General features: G+C 43.0%; 1 protein-coding gene across 6 annotated transcripts in view; it reads left to right on the top strand.

Moving 5' to 3' along the window:
* C2CD5 (C2 calcium dependent domain containing 5) overlaps positions 1-23,436 on the top strand; it is a 584,106-nt gene that overhangs the window by 313,746 nt on the left and 246,924 nt on the right. For all 6 annotated transcript variants that reach the window (XM_053719104.1, XM_053719103.1, XM_053719107.1 and 3 more), the window contains 3 exons: positions 769-933; positions 14,110-14,250; positions 14,724-14,787. In XM_053719104.1, coding sequence (XP_053575079.1) covers positions 769-933; positions 14,110-14,250; positions 14,724-14,787 — 370 coding nt within the window. The remainder of the gene's footprint in view (positions 1-768; positions 934-14,109; positions 14,251-14,723; positions 14,788-23,436) is intronic.

Here is a 23,436-nt window from a genome sequence, read left to right as displayed (position 1 = left end):
ACTGCTGCTTGATAAATACTGACCTGCAGTCGTAGGCAGATGAAGCCTTTGATAAATCGACCCCAATGTATTCACACTCATTTGTGAGACCAGATTTTGAGTTGTCTTGAAGTGCATATTTATGGCCAATCAGAAGACAACCTTATTTAGAAATATAGGTCCCACGACCTTCAGTCATTTCTGATCCAAAATGGGACTTTGTGTTAATAGCAATGGTAATGTAGGCCCAATCATAGGAACAAGGGTCTTTAGTACACAGGAATCTATTTTGGAGGGTAAATATGAAGATATTACCAACTTTTTTTTTTTTTCTTGTAATTGTTTTCCCAAATTAAATTGTATGATGGTGCTACATATGCTTAACATGTTATACTTATATGCAAGTTAAACTAGAAGATGCAGTGCTCCCCCATGTGCAGAGATCAGGTTGTGTTCTCGTCAATCTAACTAGAAAATTCTTTGCCTCTTTCCTATCTGTCCTTATATTTAGTTAAGAGCCCCCTAGTATTGGATCATCCCATCAGAAGCCATTTCCCAAAAGTACTGCATTGCATTGTGGGGAAGAATAAGGTTGAAACAACTTATTAGCGTTGTGTAGCTGTGATGTTGTTGGTGTGTAAAGTGACAAATGTTTGAGGCTTCAATTGCTTTGAGTGCAAGATCACACCATAGATATTCCCCTAAATACTGTATGTATCAATCTATAGGACTGTGGTTTACTTTAAATTATATAATAATTCACAAATGAACTTGTTCTTTGTTCGTTAGTCAGCCACAGGTGTCTATCTGTCAGCATTACCAAGTCCTGGCGGGATTCAGATTGCAGGGAAAACCCCCAGTGATGGATCATATGACTCACACATTGCTCATATGCAGAAAAAGATCAATGACACTATTGCTAAAAATAAGGAACTGTATGAAATACATCCGCCAGTAAGTATGCTATGTACAAAAGTAGCTCCGCATGCAACAGACAATGCTAAGTCAAGGGGTTATGTTACAGCAGCTTTATGTGCACTGATTTACTAAACAAAAACAGTGATTGTAAGTTGTAACATGTAGCACGTAGCAGGTGTATGTAATTGTAAGTTATAGCAGGTGTATGTAATTGCAAGTTATAGCACGTAGCAGGCGTATGTAATTGCAAGTTATAGCAGGTGTATGTAATTGCAAGTTATAGCACGTAGCATGTGTATGTGATTGCAAGTTATAGCAGGTGTATGTAATTGTAAGTTATAGCACGTAGCAGGCGTATGTAATTGTAAGTTATAGCACGTAGCAGGCGTATGTAATTGTAAGTTATAGCACGTAGCGGGTGTATGTAATTGAAAGTTATAGCAGGTGTATGTAATTGCAAGTTATAGCACGTAGCATGTGTATGTGATTGCAAGTTATAGCAGGTGTATGTAATTGTAAGTTATAGCACGTAGCAGGCGTATGTAATTGTAAGTTATAGCACGTAGCAGGCGTATGTAATTGTAAGTTATAGCACGTAGCAGGTGTATGTAATTGCAAGTTATAGCAGGTGTATGTAATTGCAAGTTATAGCACGTAGCATGTGTATGTGATTGCAAGTTATAGCAGGTGTATGTAATTGCAAGTTGTAGCAGGTGTATGTGATTGCAAGTTATAGCAGGTGTATGTAATTGCAAGTTATAGCACGTAGCATGTGTATGTGATTGCAAGTTATAGCATGTGTATGTAATTGCAAGTTATAGCACTTAGCAAGTGTATGTGATTGCAAGTTATAGCATGTGTATGTAATTGCAAGTTATAGCACGTAGCATGTGTATGTAATTGCAAGTTATAGCACGTAGCAGGTGTATGTGATTGCAAGTTATAGCAGGTGTATGTAATTGCAAGTTATAGCACGTAGCAAGTGTATGTGATTGCAAGTTATAGCATGTGTATGTAATTGCAAGTTATAGCATGTGTATGTAATTGCAAGTTATAGCACGTAGCATGTGTATGTAATTGCAAGTTATAGCACGTAGCATGTGTATGTGATTGCAAGTTATAGCATGTGTATGTAATTGCAAGTTATAGCCTGTAGCATGTGTATGTGATTGCAAGTTATAGCATGTGTATGTAATTGCAAGTTATAGCACGTAGCATGTGTATGTAATTGTAAGTGATAGCACGTAGCATGTGTATATGATTGCAAGTTGTAGCACGTAGCAGGTGTATGTAATTGCAAGTTATAGCACGTAGCAGGTGTATGTAATTGCAAGTTATAGCACGTAGCATGTGTATGTGATTGCAAGTTATAGCACGTAGCAGGTGTATGTAATTGCAAGTTATAGCATGTAGCAGGTGTATGTTATAGCACTTAGCAGGTGTATGTAATTGTAAGTTATAGCACATAGCAGGCGTATGTAATTGTAAGTTATAGCACGTAGCAGGTGTATGTAATTGTAAGTTATAGCACGTAGTAGTCGTATGTAATTGTAAGTTATAGCACGTAGCAGGTGTATGTAATTGTAAGTTATAGCACGTAGCAGGTGTATGTAATTGTAAGTTATAGCACGTAGCAGGTGTATGTAATTGTAAGTTATAGCAGGTGTATGTGATTGCAAGTTATAGCAGGTGTATGTAATTGCAAGTTATAGCAGGTGTATGTAATTGCAAGTTATAGCACGTAGCAAGTGTATGTGATTGCAAGTTATAGCATGTGTATGTAATTGCAAGTTATAGCACGTAGCATGTGTATGTGATTGCAAGTTATAGCACGTAGCATGTGTATGTGATTGCAAGTTATAGCATGTGTATGTAATTGCAAGTTATAGCCTGTAGCATGTGTATGTGATTGCAAGTTATAGCAGGTGTATGTGATTGTAAGTTAGAGCACGTAGCAGGTGTATGTGATTGCAAGTTATAGCATGTAGCAGGTGTATGTAATTGCAAGTTATAGCACTTAGCAGGCGTATGTAATTGTAAGTTATAGCACGTAGCAGGTGTATGTAATTGTAAGTTATAGCACGTAGTAGGCGTATGTAATTGTAAGTTATAGCACGTAGCAGGTGTATGTAATTGTAAGTTATAGCACGTAGCAGGTGTATGTAATTGTAAGTTATAGCACGTAGCAGGTGTATGTAATTGTAAGTTATAGCAGGTGTATGTAATTGCAAGTTATAGCACGTAGCAGGTGTATGTAATTGCAAGTTATAGCACGTAGCAGGTGTATGTAATTGTAAGTTATAGCACGTAGCAGGTGTATGTAATTGTAAGTTATAGCAGGTTTATGTAATTGCAAGTTATAGCACGTAGCAGGTGTATGTAATTGCAAGTTATAGCATGTAGCAGGTGTATGTAATTGTAAGTTATAGCAGGTTTATGTAATTGCAAGTTATAGCACGTAGCAGGTGTATGTAATTGTAAGTTATAGCAGGTTTATGTAATTGCAAGTTATAGCACGTAGCAGGTGTATGTAATTGTAAGTTATAGCACGTAGCAGGTGTATGTAATTGCAAGTTATAGCACGTAGCAGGTGTATGTAATTGCAAGTTATAGCACGTAGCATGTGTATGTGATTGCAAGTTATAGCACGTAGCAGGTGTATGTGATTGTAAGTTAGAGCACGTAGCAGGTGTATGTAATTGCAAGTTATAGCATGTAGCAGGTGTATGTAATTGCAAGTTATAGCACGTAGCATGTGTATGTGATTGCAAGTTATAGCACGTAGCAGGTGTATGTGATTGTAAGTTAGAGCACGTAGCAGGTGTATGTAATTGCAAGTTATAGCATGTAGCAGGTGTATGTAATTGCAAGTTATAGCACTTAGCAGGTGTATGTAATTGTAAGTTATAGCACGTAGCAGGCGTATGTGATTGCAAGTTATAGCAGGTGTATGTGATTGCAAGTTATAGCACGTAGCAGGTGTATGTAATTGCAAGTTATAGCACGTAGCAGGTGTATGTAATTGCAAGTTATAGCACGTAGCATGTGTATGTGATTGCAAGTTATAGCACGTAGCAGGTGTATGTGATTGTAAGTTAGAGCACGTAGCAGGTGTATGTAATTGCAAGTTATAGCATGTAGCAGGTGTATGTAATTGCAAGTTATAGCACTTAGCAGGTGTATGTAATTGCAAGTTATAGCACGTAGCAGGCGTATGTAATTGTAAGTTATAGCACGTAGCAGGTGTATGTAATTGTAAGTTATAGCACGTAGTAGGCGTATGTAATTGTAAGTTATAGCACGTAGCAGGTGTATGTAATTGTAAGTTATAGCACGTAGCAGGTGTATGTAATTGTAAGTTATAGCACGTAGCAGGTGTATGTAATTGTAAGTTATAGCACGTAGCAGGTGTATGTAATTGTAAGTTATAGCAGGTGTATGTAATTGCAAGTTATAGCACGTAGCATGTGTAGGTAATTGCAAGTTATAGCACGTAGCATGTGTATGTGATTGCAAGTTATAGCTTGTAGCAGGTGTATGTAATTGTAAGTTATAGCAGGTGTATGTAATTGTAAGTTATAGCACGTAGCAGGTGTATGTAATTGTAAGTTATAGCATGTGTATGTAATTGCAAGTTATAGCACTTAGCAGGTGTATGTAATTGTAAGTTATAGCACGTAGCAGGCGTATGTAATTGTAAGTTATAGCACGTAGCAGGTGTATGTAATTGTAAGTTATAGCACGTAGTAGGCGTATGTAATTGTAAGTTATAGCACGTAGCAGGTGTATGTAATTGTAAGTTATAGCACGTAGCAGGTGTATGTAATTGTAAGTTATAGCACGTAGCATGTGTATGTGATTGCAAGTTATAACACGTAGCAGGTGTATGTAATTGTAAGTTATAGCATGTGTATGTAATTGCAAGTTATAGCACTTAGCAGGTGTATGTAATTGTAAGTTATAGCACGTAGCAGGCGTATGTAATTGTAAGTTATAGCACGTAGCAGGTGTATGTAATTGTAAGTTATAGCACGTAGCAGGTGTATGTAATTGTAAGTTATAGCACGTAGCAGGTGTATGTAATTGTAAGTTATAGCAGGTTTATGTAATTGCAAGTTATAGCACGTAGCAGGTGTATGTAATTGCAAGTTATAGCACGTAGCATGTGTATGTGATTGCAAGTTATAGCACGTAGCAGGTGTATGTGATTGTAAGTTATAGCACGTAGCATGTGTATGTAATTGCAAGTTATAGCATGTAGCAGGTGTATGTAATTGCAAGTTATAGCACGTAGCATGTGTATGTGATTGCAAGTTATAGCACGTAGCAGGTGTATGTGATTGTAAGTTAGAGCACGTAGCAGGTGTATGTAATTGCAAGTTATAGCACTTAGCAGGTGTATGTAATTGTAAGTTATAGCACGTAGCAGGCGTATGTAATTGTAAGTTATAGCACGTAGCAGGTGTATGTAATTGTAAGTTATAGCACGTAGATGGCGTATGTAATTGTAAGTTATAGCACGTAGCAGGTGTATGTAATTGTAAGTTATAGCACGTAGCAGGTGTATGTAATTGTAAGTTATAGCACGTAGCAGGTGTATGTAATTGTAAGTTATAGCACGTAGCAGGTGTATGTAATTGTACGTTATAGCAGGTGTATGTAATTGCAAGTTATAGCACGTAGCATGTGTAGGTAATTGCAAGTTATAGCACGTAGCATGTGTATGTGATTGCAAGTTATAGCTTGTAGCAGGTGTATGTAATTGTAAGTTATAGCAGGTGTATGTAATTGTAAGTTATAGCACATAGCAGGTGTATGTAATTGTAAGTTATAGCACGTAGCATGTGTATGTGATTGCAAGTTATAACACGTAGCAGGTGTATGTAATTGTAAGTTATAGCATGTGTATGTAATTGTAAGTTATAGCATGTGTATGTAATTGTAAGTTATAGCACGTCGTGTATGTAATTGTAAGTTATAGCACGTGTATGTAATTGTAAGTTATAGCACGTGTATGTAATTGTAAGTTATAGCATGTGTATGTAATTGTAAGTTATAGCATGTGTATGTAATTGTAAGTTATAGCATGTGTATGTAATTGTAAGTTATAGCACGTGTATGTAATTGTAAGTTATAGCACGTGTATGTAATTGTAAGTTATAGCACGTGTATGTAATTGTAAGTTATAGCATGTATATGTAATTGTAAGTTATAGCATGTGTATGTAATTGTAAGTTATAGCATGTGTATGTAATTGTAAGTTATAGCATGTATATGTTATTGTAAGTTATAGCATGTGTATGTAATTGTAAGTTATAGCATGTGTATGTAATTGTAAGTTATAGCATGTGTATGTAATTGTAAGTTATAGCATGTGTATGTAATTGTAAGTTATAGCATGTGTATGTAATTGTAAGTTATAGCATGTGTATGTAATTGTAAGTTATAGCATGTGTATGTAATTGTAAGTTATAGCATGTGTGTTATTGTAAGTTATAGCATGTGTATGTTATTGTAAGTTATAGCATGTGTATGTAATTGTAAGTTATAGCATGTGTATGTAATTGTAAGTTATAGCATGTGTATGTAATTGTAAGTTATAGCACGTAGCCTGTGTATGTAATTGCAAGTTATAGCACATATTATTTATCTGTCTGAATCATGTACGTTTTGTTTTGACTTATGGTTATATCAGGAAACTCAATTTTTTTCTGTCATGATTCAGATAGAGCATTCAATTTTAAGTTACTTATTTACTCCTATTTTCAATTTTTCTTTGTTCGCTTGGTATCTTTATTTGAAAATCAGGAATGTAAGCTTAGGATCCAGCCCATATTTGGTTTAGCACCTCGGTAGCGCTTGCTGATTAGTGGCTAAATGTAGCCACCAATCAGCAAGCTCTACCCAATGTGCTGAACCAAGAATGAGCCAGTTCCTATGCTATCTTTAGGTGGCCAAGCAACGTAGTTGCTGGACACCTATTGTTTTTGCTACGAGTTTATTATTAATTTTATTTTCATTTTTTTCCGCCGTTTTTTTTTTCAAATGCTTATAATAACCACAACATAATTCAAAAACTTATGAAACTTGGCACAGTGCTAGAGATCTATGCTCAAGATTCTGTCAGCTACTGAAATTAAATCTGCTCTCAACATACTACCGGTCTCCCACCCCCTGAAAAGCTCACAATCATCTAAAACCGACATAGCCATAAATACTTTCTCTCGATCCAACCTCCCTATTCAACTACCGCCCTATTTCCCTACTCCCTCTTGCCTCAATGCTTCTTAAAAAGCAGGTATATGCACGCCTATCCCATTTCCTTTCATTAAACTCCCTCCTTGATCCACTGCAATCTGGATTTCGCACCCATCACTCCACAAAGACCGCAATTGTTAAGGTTACCAACGGCCTACTTACAGCAAAATCTAAAGGCCACTTCTCTCTGCTTATCCTCCTTGATCTCTCTGCAGCCTTTGCTGCTGTTGACCACCCTCTTTTGCTCCAAACCCTCCAATACTTAGGCATTTGCAACACAGCTCTCTTGTGGTTCTCTTCCTATCTGTCTAACTGTACCTTTAGTGTAGCCTTCTCTGGGGCATCCTCTGCCCGGTTACCACTGTTGGGGTACCGCAAGGCTCTGTCCTTGGTCCCCTTCTTTTCTCAATCTACACGTCATAACTAGGTTCCCTAATAAAGTCCCACGGGTTTCAATATCATTTGTATGCCGACAACACCCAAATCTACTTTCTCCAACATAGGTGTGTCCGGTCCACGGCGTCATCCTTACTTGTGGGATATTCTCTTCCCCAACAGGAAATGGCAAAGAGCCCAGCAAAGCTGGTCACATGATCCCTCCTAGGCTCCGCCTACCCCAGTCATTCTCTTTGCCGTTGTACAGGCAACATCTCCACGGAGATGGCTTAGAGTTTTTTAGTGTTTAACTGTAGTTTTTATTATTCAATCAAGAGTTTGTTATTTTAAAATAGTGCTGGTATGTACTATTTACTCAGAAACAGAAAAGAGATGAAGATTTCTGTTTGTATGAGGAAAATGATTTTAGCAACCGTTACTAAAATCCATGGCTGTTCCACACAGGACTGTTGAGAGGAATTAACTTCAGTTGGGGGAACAGTGAGCAGTCTCTTGCTGCTTGAGGTATGACACATTCTAACAAGACGATGTAATGCTGGAAGCTGTCATTTTCCCTATGGGATCCGGTAAGCCATGTTTATTAAGATAGTAAATAAGGGCTTCACAAGGGCTTATTAAGACTGTAGACTTTTTCTGGGCTAAATCGATTCATTATTAACACATATTTAGCCTTGAGGAATCATTTAATATGGGTATTTTGATAAGATTATATCGGCAGGCACTGTTTTAGACACCTTATTCTTTAGGGGCTTTCCCAAATCATAGGCAGAGCCTCATTTTCGCGCCGGTGTTGCGCACTTGTTTTTGAGAGGCATGACATGCAGTCGCATGTGTGAGGAGCTCTGATACATAGAAAAGACTTTCTGAAGGCGTCATTTGGTATCGTATTCCCCTTTGGGCTTGGTTGGGTCTCAGCAAAGCAGATACCAGGGACTGTAAAGGGGTTAAAGTTAAAAACGGCTCCGGTTCCGTTATTTTAAGGGTTAAAGCTTCCAAATTTGGTGTGCAATACTTTTAAGGCTTTAAGACACTGTGGTGAAATTTTGGTGAATTTTGAACAATTCCTTCATATTTTTTCGCAATTGCAGTAATAAAGTGTGTTCAGTTTAAAATTTAAAGTGACAGTAACGGTTTTATTTTAAAACGTTTTTTGTACTTTGTTATCAAGTTTATGCCTGTTTAACATGTCTGAACTACCAGATAGACTGTGTTCTGAATGTGGGGAAGCCAGAGTTCCTTCTCATTTAATTAAATGTGATTTATGTGACAATGACAATGATGCCCAAGATATTCCTCAAGTGAGGGGAGTAAGCATGGTACTGCATCATTCCCTCCTTCGTCTACACGAGTCTTGCCCACTCAGGAGGCCCCTAGTACATCTAGCGCGCCAATACTCCTTACTATGCAACAATTAACGGCTGTAATGGATAATTCTGTCAAAAACATTTTAGCCAAAATGCACACTTATCAGCGTAAGCGCGACTGCTCTGTTTTAGATACTGAAGAGCATGACGACGCTGATAATAATGGTTCTGAAGGGCCCCTAAACCAGTCTGATGGGGCCAGGGAGGTTTTGTCTGAGGGAGAAATTACTGATTCAGGGAACATTTCTCAACAAGCTGAACCTGATGTGATTACGTTTAAATTTAAGTTGGAACATCTCCGCATTCTGCTTAAGGAGGTATTATCCACTCTGGATGATTGTGACAAGTTGGTCATCCCAGAGAAACTATGTAAAATGGACAAGTTCCTAGAGGTCCCGGGGCTCCCAGAAGCTTTTCCTATACCCAAGCGGGTGGCGGACATTGTAAATAAAGAATGGGAAAGGCCCGGTATTCCTTTCGTCCCTCCCCCCATATTTAAAAAATTGTTTCCCATGGTCGACCCCAGAAAGGACTTATGGCAGACAGTCCCCAAGGTCGAGGGAGCGGTTTCCACTTTAAACAAACGCACCACTATACCCATAGAAGATAGTTGTGCTTTCAAGGATCCTATGGATAAAAAATTAGAAGGTTTACTTAAAAAGATGTTTGTTCAGCAGGGTTACCTTCTACAACCAATTTCATGCATTGTCCCTGTCGCTACAGCCGCGTGTTTCTGGTTCGATGAGCTGGTAAAGGCGGTCGATAGTGATTCTCCTCCTTATGAGGAGATTATGGACAGAATCAATGCTCTCAAATTGGCTAATTCTTTCACCCTAGACGCCACTTTGCAATTGGCTAGGTTAGCGGCTAAGAATTCTGGGTTTGTTATTGTGGCGCGCAGAGCGCTTTGGTTGAAATCTTGGTCAGCTGATGCGTCTTCCAAGAACAAGCTACTTAACATTCCTTTTAAGGGGAAAACGCTGTTTGGCCCTGACTTGAAAGAGATTATCTCTGATATCACTGGGGGTAAGGGCCACGCCCTTCCTCAGGATCGGCCTTTCAAGGCCAAAAATAAACCTAATTTTCGTCCCTTTCGTAGAAACGGACCAGCCCAAAGTGCTACGTCCTCTAAGCAAGAGGGTAATACTTCTCAAGCCAAGCCAGCTTGGAGACCAATGCAAGGCTGGAACAAGGGAAAGCAGGCCAAAAAACCTGCCACTGCTACCAAGACAGCATGAAATGTTGGCCCCCGATCCGGGACCGGATCTGGTGGGGGGCAGACTCTCTCTCTTCGCTCAGGCTTGGGCAAGAGATGTTCTGGATCCTTGGGCGCTAGAAATAGTCTCCCAAGGTTATCTTCTGGAATTCAAGGGGCTTCCCCCAAGGGGGAGGTTCCACAGGTCTCAGTTGTCTTCAGACCACATAAAAAGACAGGCATTCTTACGTTGTGTAGAAGACCTGTTAAAAATGGGAGTGATTCATCCTGTTCCATTAGGAGAACAAGGGATGGGGTTCTACTCCAATCTGTTCATAGTTCCCAAAAAAGAGGGAACGTTCAGACCAATCTTAGATCTCAAGATCTTAAACAAGTTTCTCAAGGTTCCATCGTTCAAAATGGAAACCATTCGAACAATTCTTCCTTCCATCCAGGAAGGTCAATTCATGACCACGGTGGATTTAAAGGATGCGTATCTACATATTCCTATCCACAAGGAACATCATCGGTTCCTAAGGTTCGCATTCCTGGACAAGCATTACCAGTTCGTGGCGCTTCCTTTCGGATTAGCCACTGCTCCAAGGATTTTCACAAAGGTACTAGGGTCCCTTCTAGCTGTGCTAAGACCAAGGGGCATTGCTGTAGTACCTTACTTGGACGACATTCTGATTCAAGCGTCGTCCCTTCCTCAAGCAAAGGCTCACACGGACATCGTCCTGGCCTTTCTCAGATCTCACGGATGGAAAGTGAACGTGGGAAAGAGTTCTCTATCTCCGTCAACAAGGGTTCCCTTCTTGGGAACAATAATAGACTCTTTAGAAATGAGGATTTTTCTGACAGAGGCCAGAAAAACAAAACTTCTAGACTCTTGTAGGATACTTCATTCCGTTCCTCTTCCTCCCATAGCGCAGTGCATGGAAGTGATAGGCTTGATGGTAGCGGCAATGGACATAGTTCCTTTTGCGCGCATTCATCTAAGACCATTACAACTGTGCATGCTCAGTCAGTGGAATGGGGACTATACGAACTTGTCTCCGAGGATACAAGTAAATCAGAGGACCAGAGACTCACTCCGTTGGTGGCTGTCCCTGGACAACCTGTCACAAGGGATGACCTTCCGCAGACCAGAGTGGGTCATTGTCACGACCGACGCCAGTCTGATGGGCTGGGGCGCGGTCTGGGGATCCCTGAAAGCTCAGGGTCTTTGGTCTCGGGAAGAATCTCTTCTACCGATAAATATTCTGGAACTGAGAGCGATATTCAATGCTCTCAAGGCTTGGCCTCAGCTAGCGAGGGCCAAGTTCATACGGTTTCAATCAGACAACATGACAACTGTTGCGTACATCAACCATCAGGGGGGAACAAGGAGTTCCCTGGCGATGGAAGAAGTGACCAAAATCATTCTATGGGCGGAGTCTCACTCCTGCCACCTGTCTGCTATCCACATCCCAGGAGTGGAAAATTGGGAAGCGGATTTTCTGAGTCGTCAGACATTGCATCCGGGGGAGTGGGAACTCCATCCGGAAATCTTTGCCCAAGTCACTCAACTGTGGGGCATTCCAGACATGGATCTGATGGCCTCTCGTCAGAACTTCAAAGTTCCTTGCTACGGGTCCAGATCCAGGGATCCCAAGGCGGCTCTAGTGGATGCACTAGTAGCACCTTGGACCTTCAAACTAGCTTATGTATTCCCGCCGTTTCCTCTCATCCCCAGGCTGGTAGCCAGGATCAATCAGGAAAGGGCGTCGGTGATCTTGATAGCTCCTGCGTGGCCACGCAGGACTTGGTATGCAGATCTGGTGAATATGTCATCGGCTCCACCATGGAAGCTACCTTTGAGACGAGACCTTCTTGTTCAACGTCCGTTCGAACATCCGAACCTGGTCTCACTCCAGCTGACTGCCTGGAGATTGAACGCTTGATCTTATCGAAGCGAGGGTTCTCAGATTCTGTTATCGATACTCTTGTTCAGGCCAGAAAGCCTGTAACTAGAAAGATTTACCACAAAATTTGGAAAAAATATATCTGTTGGTGTGAATCTAAAGGATTCCCTTGGGACAAGGTTAAGATTCCTAAGATTCTATCCTTCCTTCAAGAAGGATTGGAAAAAGGATTATCTGCAAGTTCCCTGAAGGGACAGATTTCTGCCTTGTCTGTGTTACTTCACAACAAGCTGGCAGCTGTGCCAGATGTTCAAGCCTTTGTTCAGGCTCTGGTTAGAATCAAGCCTGTTTACAAACCTTGGTCTTCACTGCACACTTTTACCAAATTTTACAAGTTTGATACTTTTGCTTCTTCTGAGGCTATTTTTGGGAGAAAGGTTTTGCAAGCCGTGGTGCCTTCCATCTAGGTGACCTGATTTGCTCCCTCCCATCATCCGTGTCCTAAAGCTTTGGTATTGGTTCCCACAAGTAAGGATGACGCCGTGGACCGGACACACCTATGTTGGAGAAAACAGAATTTATGTTTACCTGATAAATTACTTTCTCCAACGGTGTGTCCGGTCCACGGCCCGCCCTGGTTTTTTAATCAGGTCTGATAATTTATTTTCTTTAACTACAGTCACCACGGTATCATATGGTTTCTCCTATGCAAATATTCCTCCTTAACGTCGGTCGAATGACTGCGGTAGGCGGAGCCTAGGAGGGATCATGTGACCAGCTTTGCTGGGCTCTTTGCCATTTCCTGTTGGGGAAGAGAATATCCCACGAGTAAGGATGACGCCGTGGACCGGACACACCGTTGGAGAAAGTAATTTATCAGGTAAACATAAATTCTGTTTTTCTGCAGACCTGTCTCTTTGCTAACCCATGTCACTAACTCACTCATATATCTCATCCTGGATGTCCTCTCACTACCTCAAGCTAAATCTCTCCAAAACTGAGCTCCTTATTTCCCCCACTTCTTCCAAAATTTCCATCCCCCATTTCTCTATAACTGTCAATAACTCTATCAATTACCCCTACCCTACATGCCTGATGCCTTGGGGTCACACTTGAGTAAGATCTTTCTTTCACTCCTCACATTCAGTCCGTAGCTAAAGCCTGCCGCTTCAACGTTAATAACATCTCTAAAAATCTCTCATCCTTTCCCGCCTCGACTACTGCAACTCCATCTTCTCTGGTCTCTGTAGCTGCCGCCTAGCTCTTTTACAATCCATAATGAATGCCTCTGCCAGGCTCATCTTCCTTACACGTCGCTCTTCATCTGCTGCACCTTTCTGCCAATCCCTTCACTAGCTTCCTCTTGCCTCCTGGATTAAACACAAAATTCTCGCTCTGACATACAAAGCCCTCAACTGCACTGCTCCCCCCTACATCTCAGACCTTGTCTTCAGATACTTTCCCTCCCGTCCCCTTCGCTCTGCTCACAGTCTCCTACTCTCCTCCACTCTTGTTACCTCCTCACACTCCCGTTTACTGGACTTCTCCAGACTGGCCTCCCATCTTGTGGAAAACTCTGCCTCGCTCCACAAGACTCTCCCCTAGTTTTAACAGCTTCAAGCGCTCCATAAAGATTCTACTATTCAGGGATGCATACAACCTACACTAACCTTCCTAACTCCATTGCTATCCCCTCAAACCCCTTAGCATGTAAGCCTATGAGCCCAGCTGTTTGTAGATCACCTTCATAAGAGCTGACTACAACAGTGCAACTCTCGGCAGGGCCCTCTACCCATTTTTCCCTATAAATGTTATCTTGTATACCACCTATGTTTATAGCGCTGCGAAATCTGTTGGCGCTCTACAAATACCTGATAATATCTTTCCTGCTTTTTCATATAAAGATACCAAGAGAACGAATAAAAATTAATAATAGGAGTAAATTAAAGGTGCTTAAAATTGCTGCTTTATCTGAATCATGAAATATTTTATTTTTTTATATGCATTTAATCATTAAATAGTTTGTTTCAATTAGTTATGTACCTTCTCTGCACAATCTAGTAAGTAAAAACTGTGTGATTTTTTATATTTATAGGAAATATTGGACGAAATCATAGGATCTCCTGTACCAGAACAGAGGCAAAGGACAAGACTTTTTAGATCACAATCAGAAAGTTCTGACGAAGTTACAGAACTGGACCTGTCCCATGGCAAAAAAGATGCCTTTGTCTTAGAGGTAGAGTTGTTAGTGAGACAGGGCCTAACCGGAACAGTGTGGGGCGTAGGTTTTTACGTTTTTGGGCAAGATTACATATGCGGCGTCACCTGCAAAAGCTGGCAACGCCAGTTTTTATGCGGTTTTTGTATCGCATATACAGAGCCACATATAAATGCGGCGCGTATATTTCACCCGTCGCCCGCAATTTTTACTCCCATAACCTAACATAAAACCATGTTGCAAATCAGTATCACATATTCAGCTCAAGAACTTAAGCTACGAAAATGGAGAAATTTTACTCCATTTTCACCTCGCCACACATAGGCAGGCGCACCTAACGCATGCACACTATCTATCTACCTGTCAACCGTCATCCCCCCACCGCAATTACTAATAATCTATATTAACCCCTAATCCGCCAACCCCCACATCGCAAAACAACTAACCAGTTATGCTGCATATGTAATCTCTCCCTTTGTTGTTGCTTACAGATTGATGACACCGATACCCTGGAGGACGTACATTTACTGCTCACAGATGTGCCGCCACCTCCAGGTTAGAGTTTGTGTTTGTTTTTCCCAGTTACTTGTGTACATCAAATAAACACTTATAGGTAATCACAGTTGTTTTGTAAATAATTGTATCTATAATTTGCTATACAAAGCTCTCATTTTACATTTTTAATGTATATTTTATTTCAGTAATAAGTAAACCTAGATAACATTCCCATATGCTAGAGCTGAATTAACTATTTGTGAATAAATGTAACAGCTTAAAAGGTTTATGTGAAGCAACTTTAAATTCGCATCTAGGAAATACATTTTTGTCTTTGCAAAATGATTATATTTCCTTCATAAGGTGGTGAGAGTCCTCAAGCCATTACTCTTGAGATTCAACTCCTGGCCACTAGGAGGAGGCAAATATTCCCAAAGCTCTAAGAGCACTAAATCCCTCCCATCTGATGAAGGGGCATGTCCTTGACCTGCGTTGTGTTTTGGAACTAAACTGGGCTGGCCAAGCAAGTGTTTGTTTGCTCTTAATTCAAGTTTATTGGAAATAGTTTTTATATGAGTTTGTATGTTTTAAACACTCTTTCTTTTCTATGACATGAAGAGTCCACAACATCATTCCAATTACTAGTGGGATATTCAACTCCTGGCCAGCAGGAGGAGACAAATAGCAGTCCAGCAAAGCTGCTAATTGTAACTTTCCTTACCCATAATCCCCAGTCATTCTCTTTTCCTCTGCCAATGGAGGTTGTGCAAAGTTAGTGTCTGAAGATTGTAATCCTTTTATGGGTATTTTCCCTGCAAGCAAGGATTGGGGTCTAGCTGTGTCCACTTCAATCTTTTGAGTAAAAGTAGTGGTGGCTTTTGGCATATAGAAGGTGGCGAGGAAGTTTTTGATTTATTTCTAACATTTTGCTACCCCTTTGTAGAAAGCCAGAGTTAGTTACTCTGTTCTTTCTTTTACTACAGGTTCCTGACGGGAGTGGAGTACCATTCACAGCTATGTAGCTGTGACCTGCCCTGCAGCTGGATCCACAGGTAAGAGCATTTTCCTTCTAGGTTCAAAGGATAGCACTTTAGAGATAAATCCTCTAGTGGATCAAATTTGGGACATAAATTATCTAAGTGCTCTTAGATATTTTTTTGGGGGGGGCAGATTTGCAGGCAATATGTATGCTTAACACTGGCAAGGGAGTCTAAGGGGTTAATATAAGCTGTGTGCTTAGGACCTATGCAAACTATGTGGAAAGTTTTTGCATCTAACTTTTATTGAAAAAGGGACAAAGCATATGGCAAGGGGCACTTTTGTTTATCGGAGTCCGGACTTTATTAGGCATCCCCCAATTATTCTTTGCCTTTCATCACAGGAGGACGGCAGAGAAGTGCCGAAGATCGGAGTAGTCTCTTATGGAGGGTAGTACTCTTTGGAATGGGACTGGAGTTTTAAGTAGTCATGTCAGCCTCTCAGTGAGAGCATGGGTGAAAGTTAGGGTTCCAGAGATGCAGGGAGAGTCTTTCTGCGAAACCATCCCGACTCATATTAACAGCTCCACAAGCAATCAGCGTTGACGAGTTTCGCTGACTGCTTTTTACACTCAAGTCCATGTCAGGAGCGAGGCTACTAACCTGTCACACTTGAAGGGCCATGTTCCTGTTCCACAGCGTAGATTCTGGTAAGATCATTTCATTTTTAATACATAATGATAACATGGAAGACAGGGTCACAGTGTGACGCATTTTATCTTAAAAAGAATCAAGGGTTAATATTCCTGGAAAGGGGATTATTGAACAGGGGGGTTATACATGATATTGTTTATTGTGTCATTGCTGCGCTATGTGCGACATGAGGCTCTGGCAATGTGTGGAACTTTCAGGTGACTTACAGAAGTATGGCACAACCCTTTTTTGGCGCGTTTTCTCCTTAGACAGGGGCGATTGCTGCTGGGCATTCCATGTGACCGGGTGTGGCAACCTATCTTCCTCAGTTGATCTGCGATGCAGGAGACAAAGCGGTTTCTGTAGTCCGGGTCATAGGAGGTGGTTAGTGCCCCGGCGATTGGAGGTTATAAAGGTGCCTATTTATTAAGTTAATCTAGTCCTTAATATCAGCGCAAGCTATGGAGGACTCTGACGCGTTAGAGGGCTCGCCCTCTTTAACTAGGTCTCATTCCTGTGTTTATTGTGAGCAGGTTCTGGTAGATCAGCCTGCTCAACTATGTTCCACATGCCTTAATAAAGTTACGACATCTAAGCGCTAACGGGTGTCTAGTACTACTGAGCCGTCCACCTCGGAGGGGTCCCCGTCCCGTGAGTTCCCTGCATCCATCTCCTATTGCACATGCAGCGCCCCAGGGTCCAACCATTACTCCTGCGGGAGAGATTCGTTGGCCATCAGATTTTGCGTATCAACTGCATACGGCGGTATCGAAAGTGATCCATGCCTTACCACGTTCTGCTAAGCGCAAGCATAGGGCGTATCATGGTGGCCCGGCCCTGGGGTTGTCTATGCCTGTGGACATTTCTGAGGAGTTATACGATGACGAGGCCCACTCCGACTCTTCGGTGGAGGCCCCTTCTGGGTCGGAGTCCGTGTCATCTAAACCTCCGGCGGCAGAGGAGCCTGACTTTAGGTTTAGGATGGAAAATTTGCGCTTTTTGCTGAGACAAGTGCTTGCTACTCTGGAGGTTCCGGAACGAAACTTCCAGAAGAACCTGCGATTCCTAAGCTTGATAAGGTTTATGAGGACAGGGTGGTGCCTCAGGCCTTCCCGGTTCCTGTTTAGATGGCAAATATTATTAAGAATGAATGGGAGCGATTAGGTTATTCCTTTTCCCCTTCTTCCTTTAAGAAACTGTTCCCTGTTAAGGAAAGTGTTTCAACACACGTGGTTTATTTTTCAGCCGGCAGCCAAGTCATTCTTGGAACAAGTCTAAGCAGAGCAAGAAGCCCGCCGAGACAAAATCAGCATGAAGAGGCGGCCCGACCGGTTTCTGGACCAAGTAGAGGGCAGATTATCTCTCTTCTCAGAAGCATGGTTGCAGGATGTTCAGGATCCTTGGGTTCTGGACGTTGTCGTCCAGGGCTACAGGATAGGGTTCAGATCCCATCCGCCCAGCGGCAGATTCCTCCTGTCAAACCTGTCTTCAAGACTGGAAAAGAGAGAAGCCTTTCTAGAATGTGTGAGAGATCTCTCCTCTCTAGGTGTCCTTGTACCAGTACCCCAAGCAGAAAGGGGTCTAGGGTACTATTCAAATTTTTTTGTGGTTCCAAAAAAGGAGGGAACATTCCGCCCGATTCTGGACCTAAAGTGTTTAAACAAGTTTCTGAGTGTTCCATCGTTCAAAATGGAAACGATCAGATCTATTCTGCCCCTAGTTCAAGAGGGACAGTTCATGACAACCATAGACTTGAAGGACGCTTACATTCATGTGCCAATCAACAGGGACCACTTCAAGTTCCTGAGATTTGCGTTTCTGGACCAACGCTTCATGTTTGTGGCCCTTCCCTTTGATCTGGCGACGGCCCTGAGAGTCTTCACGAAGGTTCTGGGGTGTCAGGGTGCCAAGAATCAGACTGAGACGAGAAGTGCAAAAATAATCACACCTTTATTAATAGCAAAAAATAATAAAAAGTCCAAATAACAAGCCAGGAATCAAAACCAGAGCTGGTAGTCAGACAAGCCGAGTCAGGAGCCAAAGCGAGTAGTCAGACGAGCCAAAATCAGGAACAAGGAGAACAGCAGAGTCAGGAACAAGCCAAGGATCAGGTACCAGGAGGGACATCAGACAGCCAGGTAATACACAGGAGCTCTCACAAACAGGTCTGAGACAACGCAAGGGCAAAGCATACTGAACAGAGGCCCTTTAAATAGTAAGTGATGACATCACAATTCTGAGACTGCATCCTGTCTCACACTGATGATGTACACCAGTCTGGTCATAAAAGTGCAAGAATTGAGCAGCATCACACAGTATGCACCAGAGTCAGCAAGGGAGGTGAGTAAAATGGCTGCCAGCAGCACATGGCAAACAAAACAGGAAAAAACCCTGACAGTACCCTCCCCTCAACGACCCCCTCTCCCGCGGGAGGACAAAAGGCTTATTGGGGAAACGGGCATGGAAGGCACAGAGGAGGGCGGGAGCATGAACATCAGAGGAGGGAACCCATAGCCCCTCCAGTGAACCAAATTCTGTATGCGGCCCCTGGACACATACAAGAGTCAATAATGCTGCTGACCTCATACTCCTCCATAGCACAATTCTCCGCAACAGACAGAGGGTATGGCACAATCGTAAGACCAGTGAGGAGGCAACGTACCGGCACGCACCTTGTCAAAAATGTCTAGGAACTCTCGGTACTCCTCTGGCAATTGAGATACAGAAGAAGTGCACAAGACTTTAACTGGTCTCCGAAGACAAGTGGAAATACATTGCGGAGACCACAACAAATTTTCGGACCTGCGCCAGTCGAGACGGGGATTGTGCTTTTGGAGCCAGGGATAACCCAGAACAACCGGAAAATGTGGAGAGTTTATCACCTGGAACTGGAGGGTTTCAAAATGGAGAGCCCCAACAGCCATGGATAACAGAGCAGTTTCTTGAGTAATGATTGTGGGCTGAAGGGGCCTTCCATCAATGGCCTCAATAGCAAGCGGAATGGACCGAGGCAAAACAGGAATGGAGTGCTTTGATACAAAAGCACTGTCAATAAAAAAGCCCGCAGCACCGGAGTCGACAAGAGCCTGGGTGACTATGGAGGAGTCCACCCAGGAAAGGACAACCGTAACCAAAGCTTTCTTCTTCAGCGGTTCCGGGGACGAGGATAAACCACCCAAGATCTGACCCCGACAGGACCTTAGGTGTGAGCGTTTCCCGGCCGTGTAGGACAAGACTTCAAAAGGTGGCCCTGTAACCCACAATAGAGGCAGAGCCCCTACCTCCTCCTAAAGGCCCTCTCCGCCGCAGAGAGACGTGTGAATCCCAACTGCATCAGCTCAGCAGTACCTGTTGACTCGGGACCATGAGGCATGGGAGGAGAGGGAGGCATGGGTGGGAACGAACATGTAGGAGACAACGGAACAGGAGGCTTCCGCAAGCGCTCCTTGAAAGAGGGCCTCTCACTTAGTCTGATGTCAATTAGGATCAAAAAATACACCAATGTCTCGAGATCTTCTGGTAAATCTCTGGCATCAACTTCGTCTTTAATCACATCAGAGAGCCCTTGAAAGAAGGTGGCAGCAAGGGCTTCATTGTTCCAACCTACCGCTGCGGCAAGCGTACGGAACTCAATGGCATACTGAGTAACAGATCTTGTACCTTGCTGAATGGACATGAGTCGTTTAGCAGCAGAGGAATAGCGAGCCGGAACATCAAATACCCTTCGAAAGGAGGCCACAAATTCAGGGTACTTTGAAATCACAGGTTTATTAGTCTCCCACTAGGGATTAGCCCAGGCAAGGGCTGTGTCAGAGAGTAACAAGATGAGAAATCCCACCTTAGCTCTGTCAGAGGGAAACGCCTGAGGTACCATCTCTCAAAGTAAATGCCCACCTGGTTCAAAAACCCTCTGCACTGATTAGGATCGCCTCCATAACGCTGAGGTAGAGGTGCAAAACCGGAACTGCTCCTGGTAGGACTAGGTGCAGCAGCGGAAACAGGAGCAGCCATAACTTGCGGGACACTTTGGTCCAAATGTGCAGTGCGAGTCAGAGGGTTTGCAGGGCTAGTGCAAATTGATCCAAGCGGTGATCCTGTTTATCCATCCTGGAAATTATGGCAGGTAAAGGTGGATTATTAGCACCATCAGGATTCATGGCCCTTGCGTAATGTCAGGGTGCCAAGAATCAGACTGAGACGAGAAGTGCAAAAACAATCACACCTTTATTAATAGCAAAAAATAATAAAAAGTCCACAAGTCAAATAACAAGCCAGGAATCAAAACCAGAGCTGGTAGTCAGACAAGCCGAGTCAGGAGCCAAAGTGAGTAGTCAGACGAGCCAAAATCAGGAACAAGGAGAACAGCAGAGTCACACAGTATGTACCAGAGTCAGCAAGAGAGGTGAGTAAAATGGCTGCCAGCAGCACATGGCAAACAAAACAGGAAAAAACCCTGACATGGGGGCACTACTTGCGGTGGCCAGAGCCAGAGGCATTGCTGTGGCACCCTATCTGTACGACATCCTAGTCCAGGCGCCATCGCTCAGTCTCACAGAGGGTCATTCGAGGGCTCTTCTTCCTTTGCTCCAATCTCACGGTTGGAAGATCATCTCAGTAAAGAGTTCCCTGATTCCCAGCAACAGGGTGGAGTTCCTGGGTGCGATAATAGACTCTATGTCCATGAAAAATTTTCTCACAGACCGTCGACGCAGGAAGCTGGCATCCTCTTGTCTTGCCCTTCAGACCTCCTCAAGCCCCTCGGTGGTTCAGTGTATGGAGGTGATCGGACTCATGGTTTCCAGCATAGACGTCATTCCATTCTCCAGGTTCTATCTCAGACCTCTTCAATTGTGCATATTGAGACAGTGGAACGGCGATCGTTCAGATCTATCACAGCAGATATCCATGGATGCTCAGACTCGGACCTCCCTCTCTTGGTGGATCCGTCCGGAGCAACTGTCCATGGGGACATCCTTCTTGAGGCTGTCCTGGGAGATTGTCACCACGGACGCGAGTCTGGCATAATGGGTAGCGGTTTTGGGTGCCAGGATGGCACAAGGAAAATGGTCCCGGGAGGAGTCTCTCCTTCCAATAAATATTCTTGAACGCCAAGCAATCTACAATGCTCTGAAGGCATGGCCTCTTCTGCGGTCGTTCAGCTTCATCAGATTCCAGACCGACAACATTACCTCGGTGGCTTACATCAAACACCAGGGGTGTACGAGGAGCTCCCTAGCTATGAGGGAGGTGTCTTGGATCTTGGAGTGGGCGGAGCCCCACAGCTGCTCGCTCTCAGTGATTCACATTCCAGGTGTGGACAACTGGGAAGCAGACTTTCTCAGCAGGCAATCCTTCCATCCGGGGGAATGGTCTCTTCACCCCGAAATGTTTGCGGAGATTTGTCTCAGGTGGAGAACGCCGGAGATGGATCTCATGGGGTTCAGACTCAATTGCAAGCTACCCCGATACGCATAGAGGTACAGGGATCCCCAGGCAGAGCTAATAGATGCCTTGTCTGTGCCTTGGGGCTTCAGCCTAGCTTACATTTTTCCACCGTTACCACTTCTACCTCATGTATTGGCACGCATCAAACAGGAGCGAGCTTTGGCCAATCTGATTGCTCCATCGTGGCTGCGGAGGACATGGTTTGCAGATCTGGTGTGGATGTCATCCTCTCCGCCGTGGAAGTTACCCTGTCGCAGGGATCTGCAGGAACATTGACCCTTTGAACATCAAAATCTTGATTCTCTGAAGCTGACTGCGTGGAGATTGAACGCCTAGTCTTGGCCAAGAGAGGCTTTTCTGAAAGTGTGATTGATACTCTCATTCAGGCAAGAAAGACAGTCACTCGTCGCATCTACCATAGGGTGTGGAGGACTTACTTGTCCTGGTGTGATAAGCATGGATATCCTTGGCAAAGGTGAGAGTATCCAGGATTCTGTCCTTTCTCTAAGACGGTTTGGAGAAGGGTCTTGCCGCTAGTTCCTTAAAGGGACAGATTTCAGCATTATCAGTCTTCTTGCATAGAAGACTCGCTGAGCTCCCTGACATCAAATCTTTTGTTCAGGCTCTGTCTAGAGTCAGGCCTGTCTTTAGACAGTCTGCTCCCCCATGGAGCTTAAACTCGGTCCTTAAGGTTTTGCAGAGGGTTCCATTTAAGCCTATGCATTCCATTGACATTAAGATTCTGTCCTGGAAGGTTCTTTTCCTGTTGGCCATTGCATCGGCACGCAGAGTATCTGAACTGGCTGCCTTGCAATGTTAGCCCCCTTATCTGGTTTTTCATACGGATAAGGCTGTGCTTTGCACTGGTTTGGGATTTCTTCCCAAGGTGGTGTCTAACCGTAACATCAATCAGGAAATAGTGGTTCCTTCTTTGTGTCCTAAACCTTCTTCTTCTAAGGAGAGGTTACTTCATAATCTGGATGTGATTCGTGCCCTGAAGTTCTATCTTCAGGCTACGAAGGATTTCAGACAGTCTACATCTCTTTTTGTGGTGTATTTAGGGAAGTGCAAGGGGCAGAAAGCCTCTTTTACCTTGTCCTTTTGGTTGAGAAGCTTGTTTCGCTATGAGACAGCGGGACATAAGCCTCCTCAGAGGATCATGGCTCATTCAACAAGAGCTGTGGCTTCTTCTTGGGCCTTCAAGAATGAGGCCTCTATGGAGCAAATTTGTAGGGTGGCTACCTGGTCCTCCTTACACACTTTTACAAAGTTTTACAAATTTTATGTTTTTGCTTCTGCGGAAGCTGTTTTTGGGAGAGAGGTTTTGCAGGCTGTGGTGCTCTCAGATTAGGGTCTGCCTTTTTAGCCTCCCGGTTTCATTTTAGTGTCCTCTAGAGCTTAGGTATACAGGGAGTGCAGAATTATTAGGGAAAGTTGTATTTTTGAGGATTCCTTTTATTATTGAACAACAACCATGTTCTCAATGAACCCAAAAAACTCATTAATATCAAAGCTGAATAGTTTTGGAAGTAGTTTTTAGTTTGTTTTTAGTTATAGCTATTTTAGGGGGATATCTGTGTGTGCAGGTGACTAT

The sequence above is a fragment of the Bombina bombina genome, chromosome 6, assembly GCF_027579735.1.
Source record: "Bombina bombina isolate aBomBom1 chromosome 6, aBomBom1.pri, whole genome shotgun sequence".
NCBI classification, from domain to species: Eukaryota; Metazoa; Chordata; class Amphibia; order Anura; family Bombinatoridae; genus Bombina; species Bombina bombina.
The sequence above is the reverse complement of the archived record's forward strand: the minus strand, read 5'-3'. Positions and strand labels throughout refer to the sequence as shown.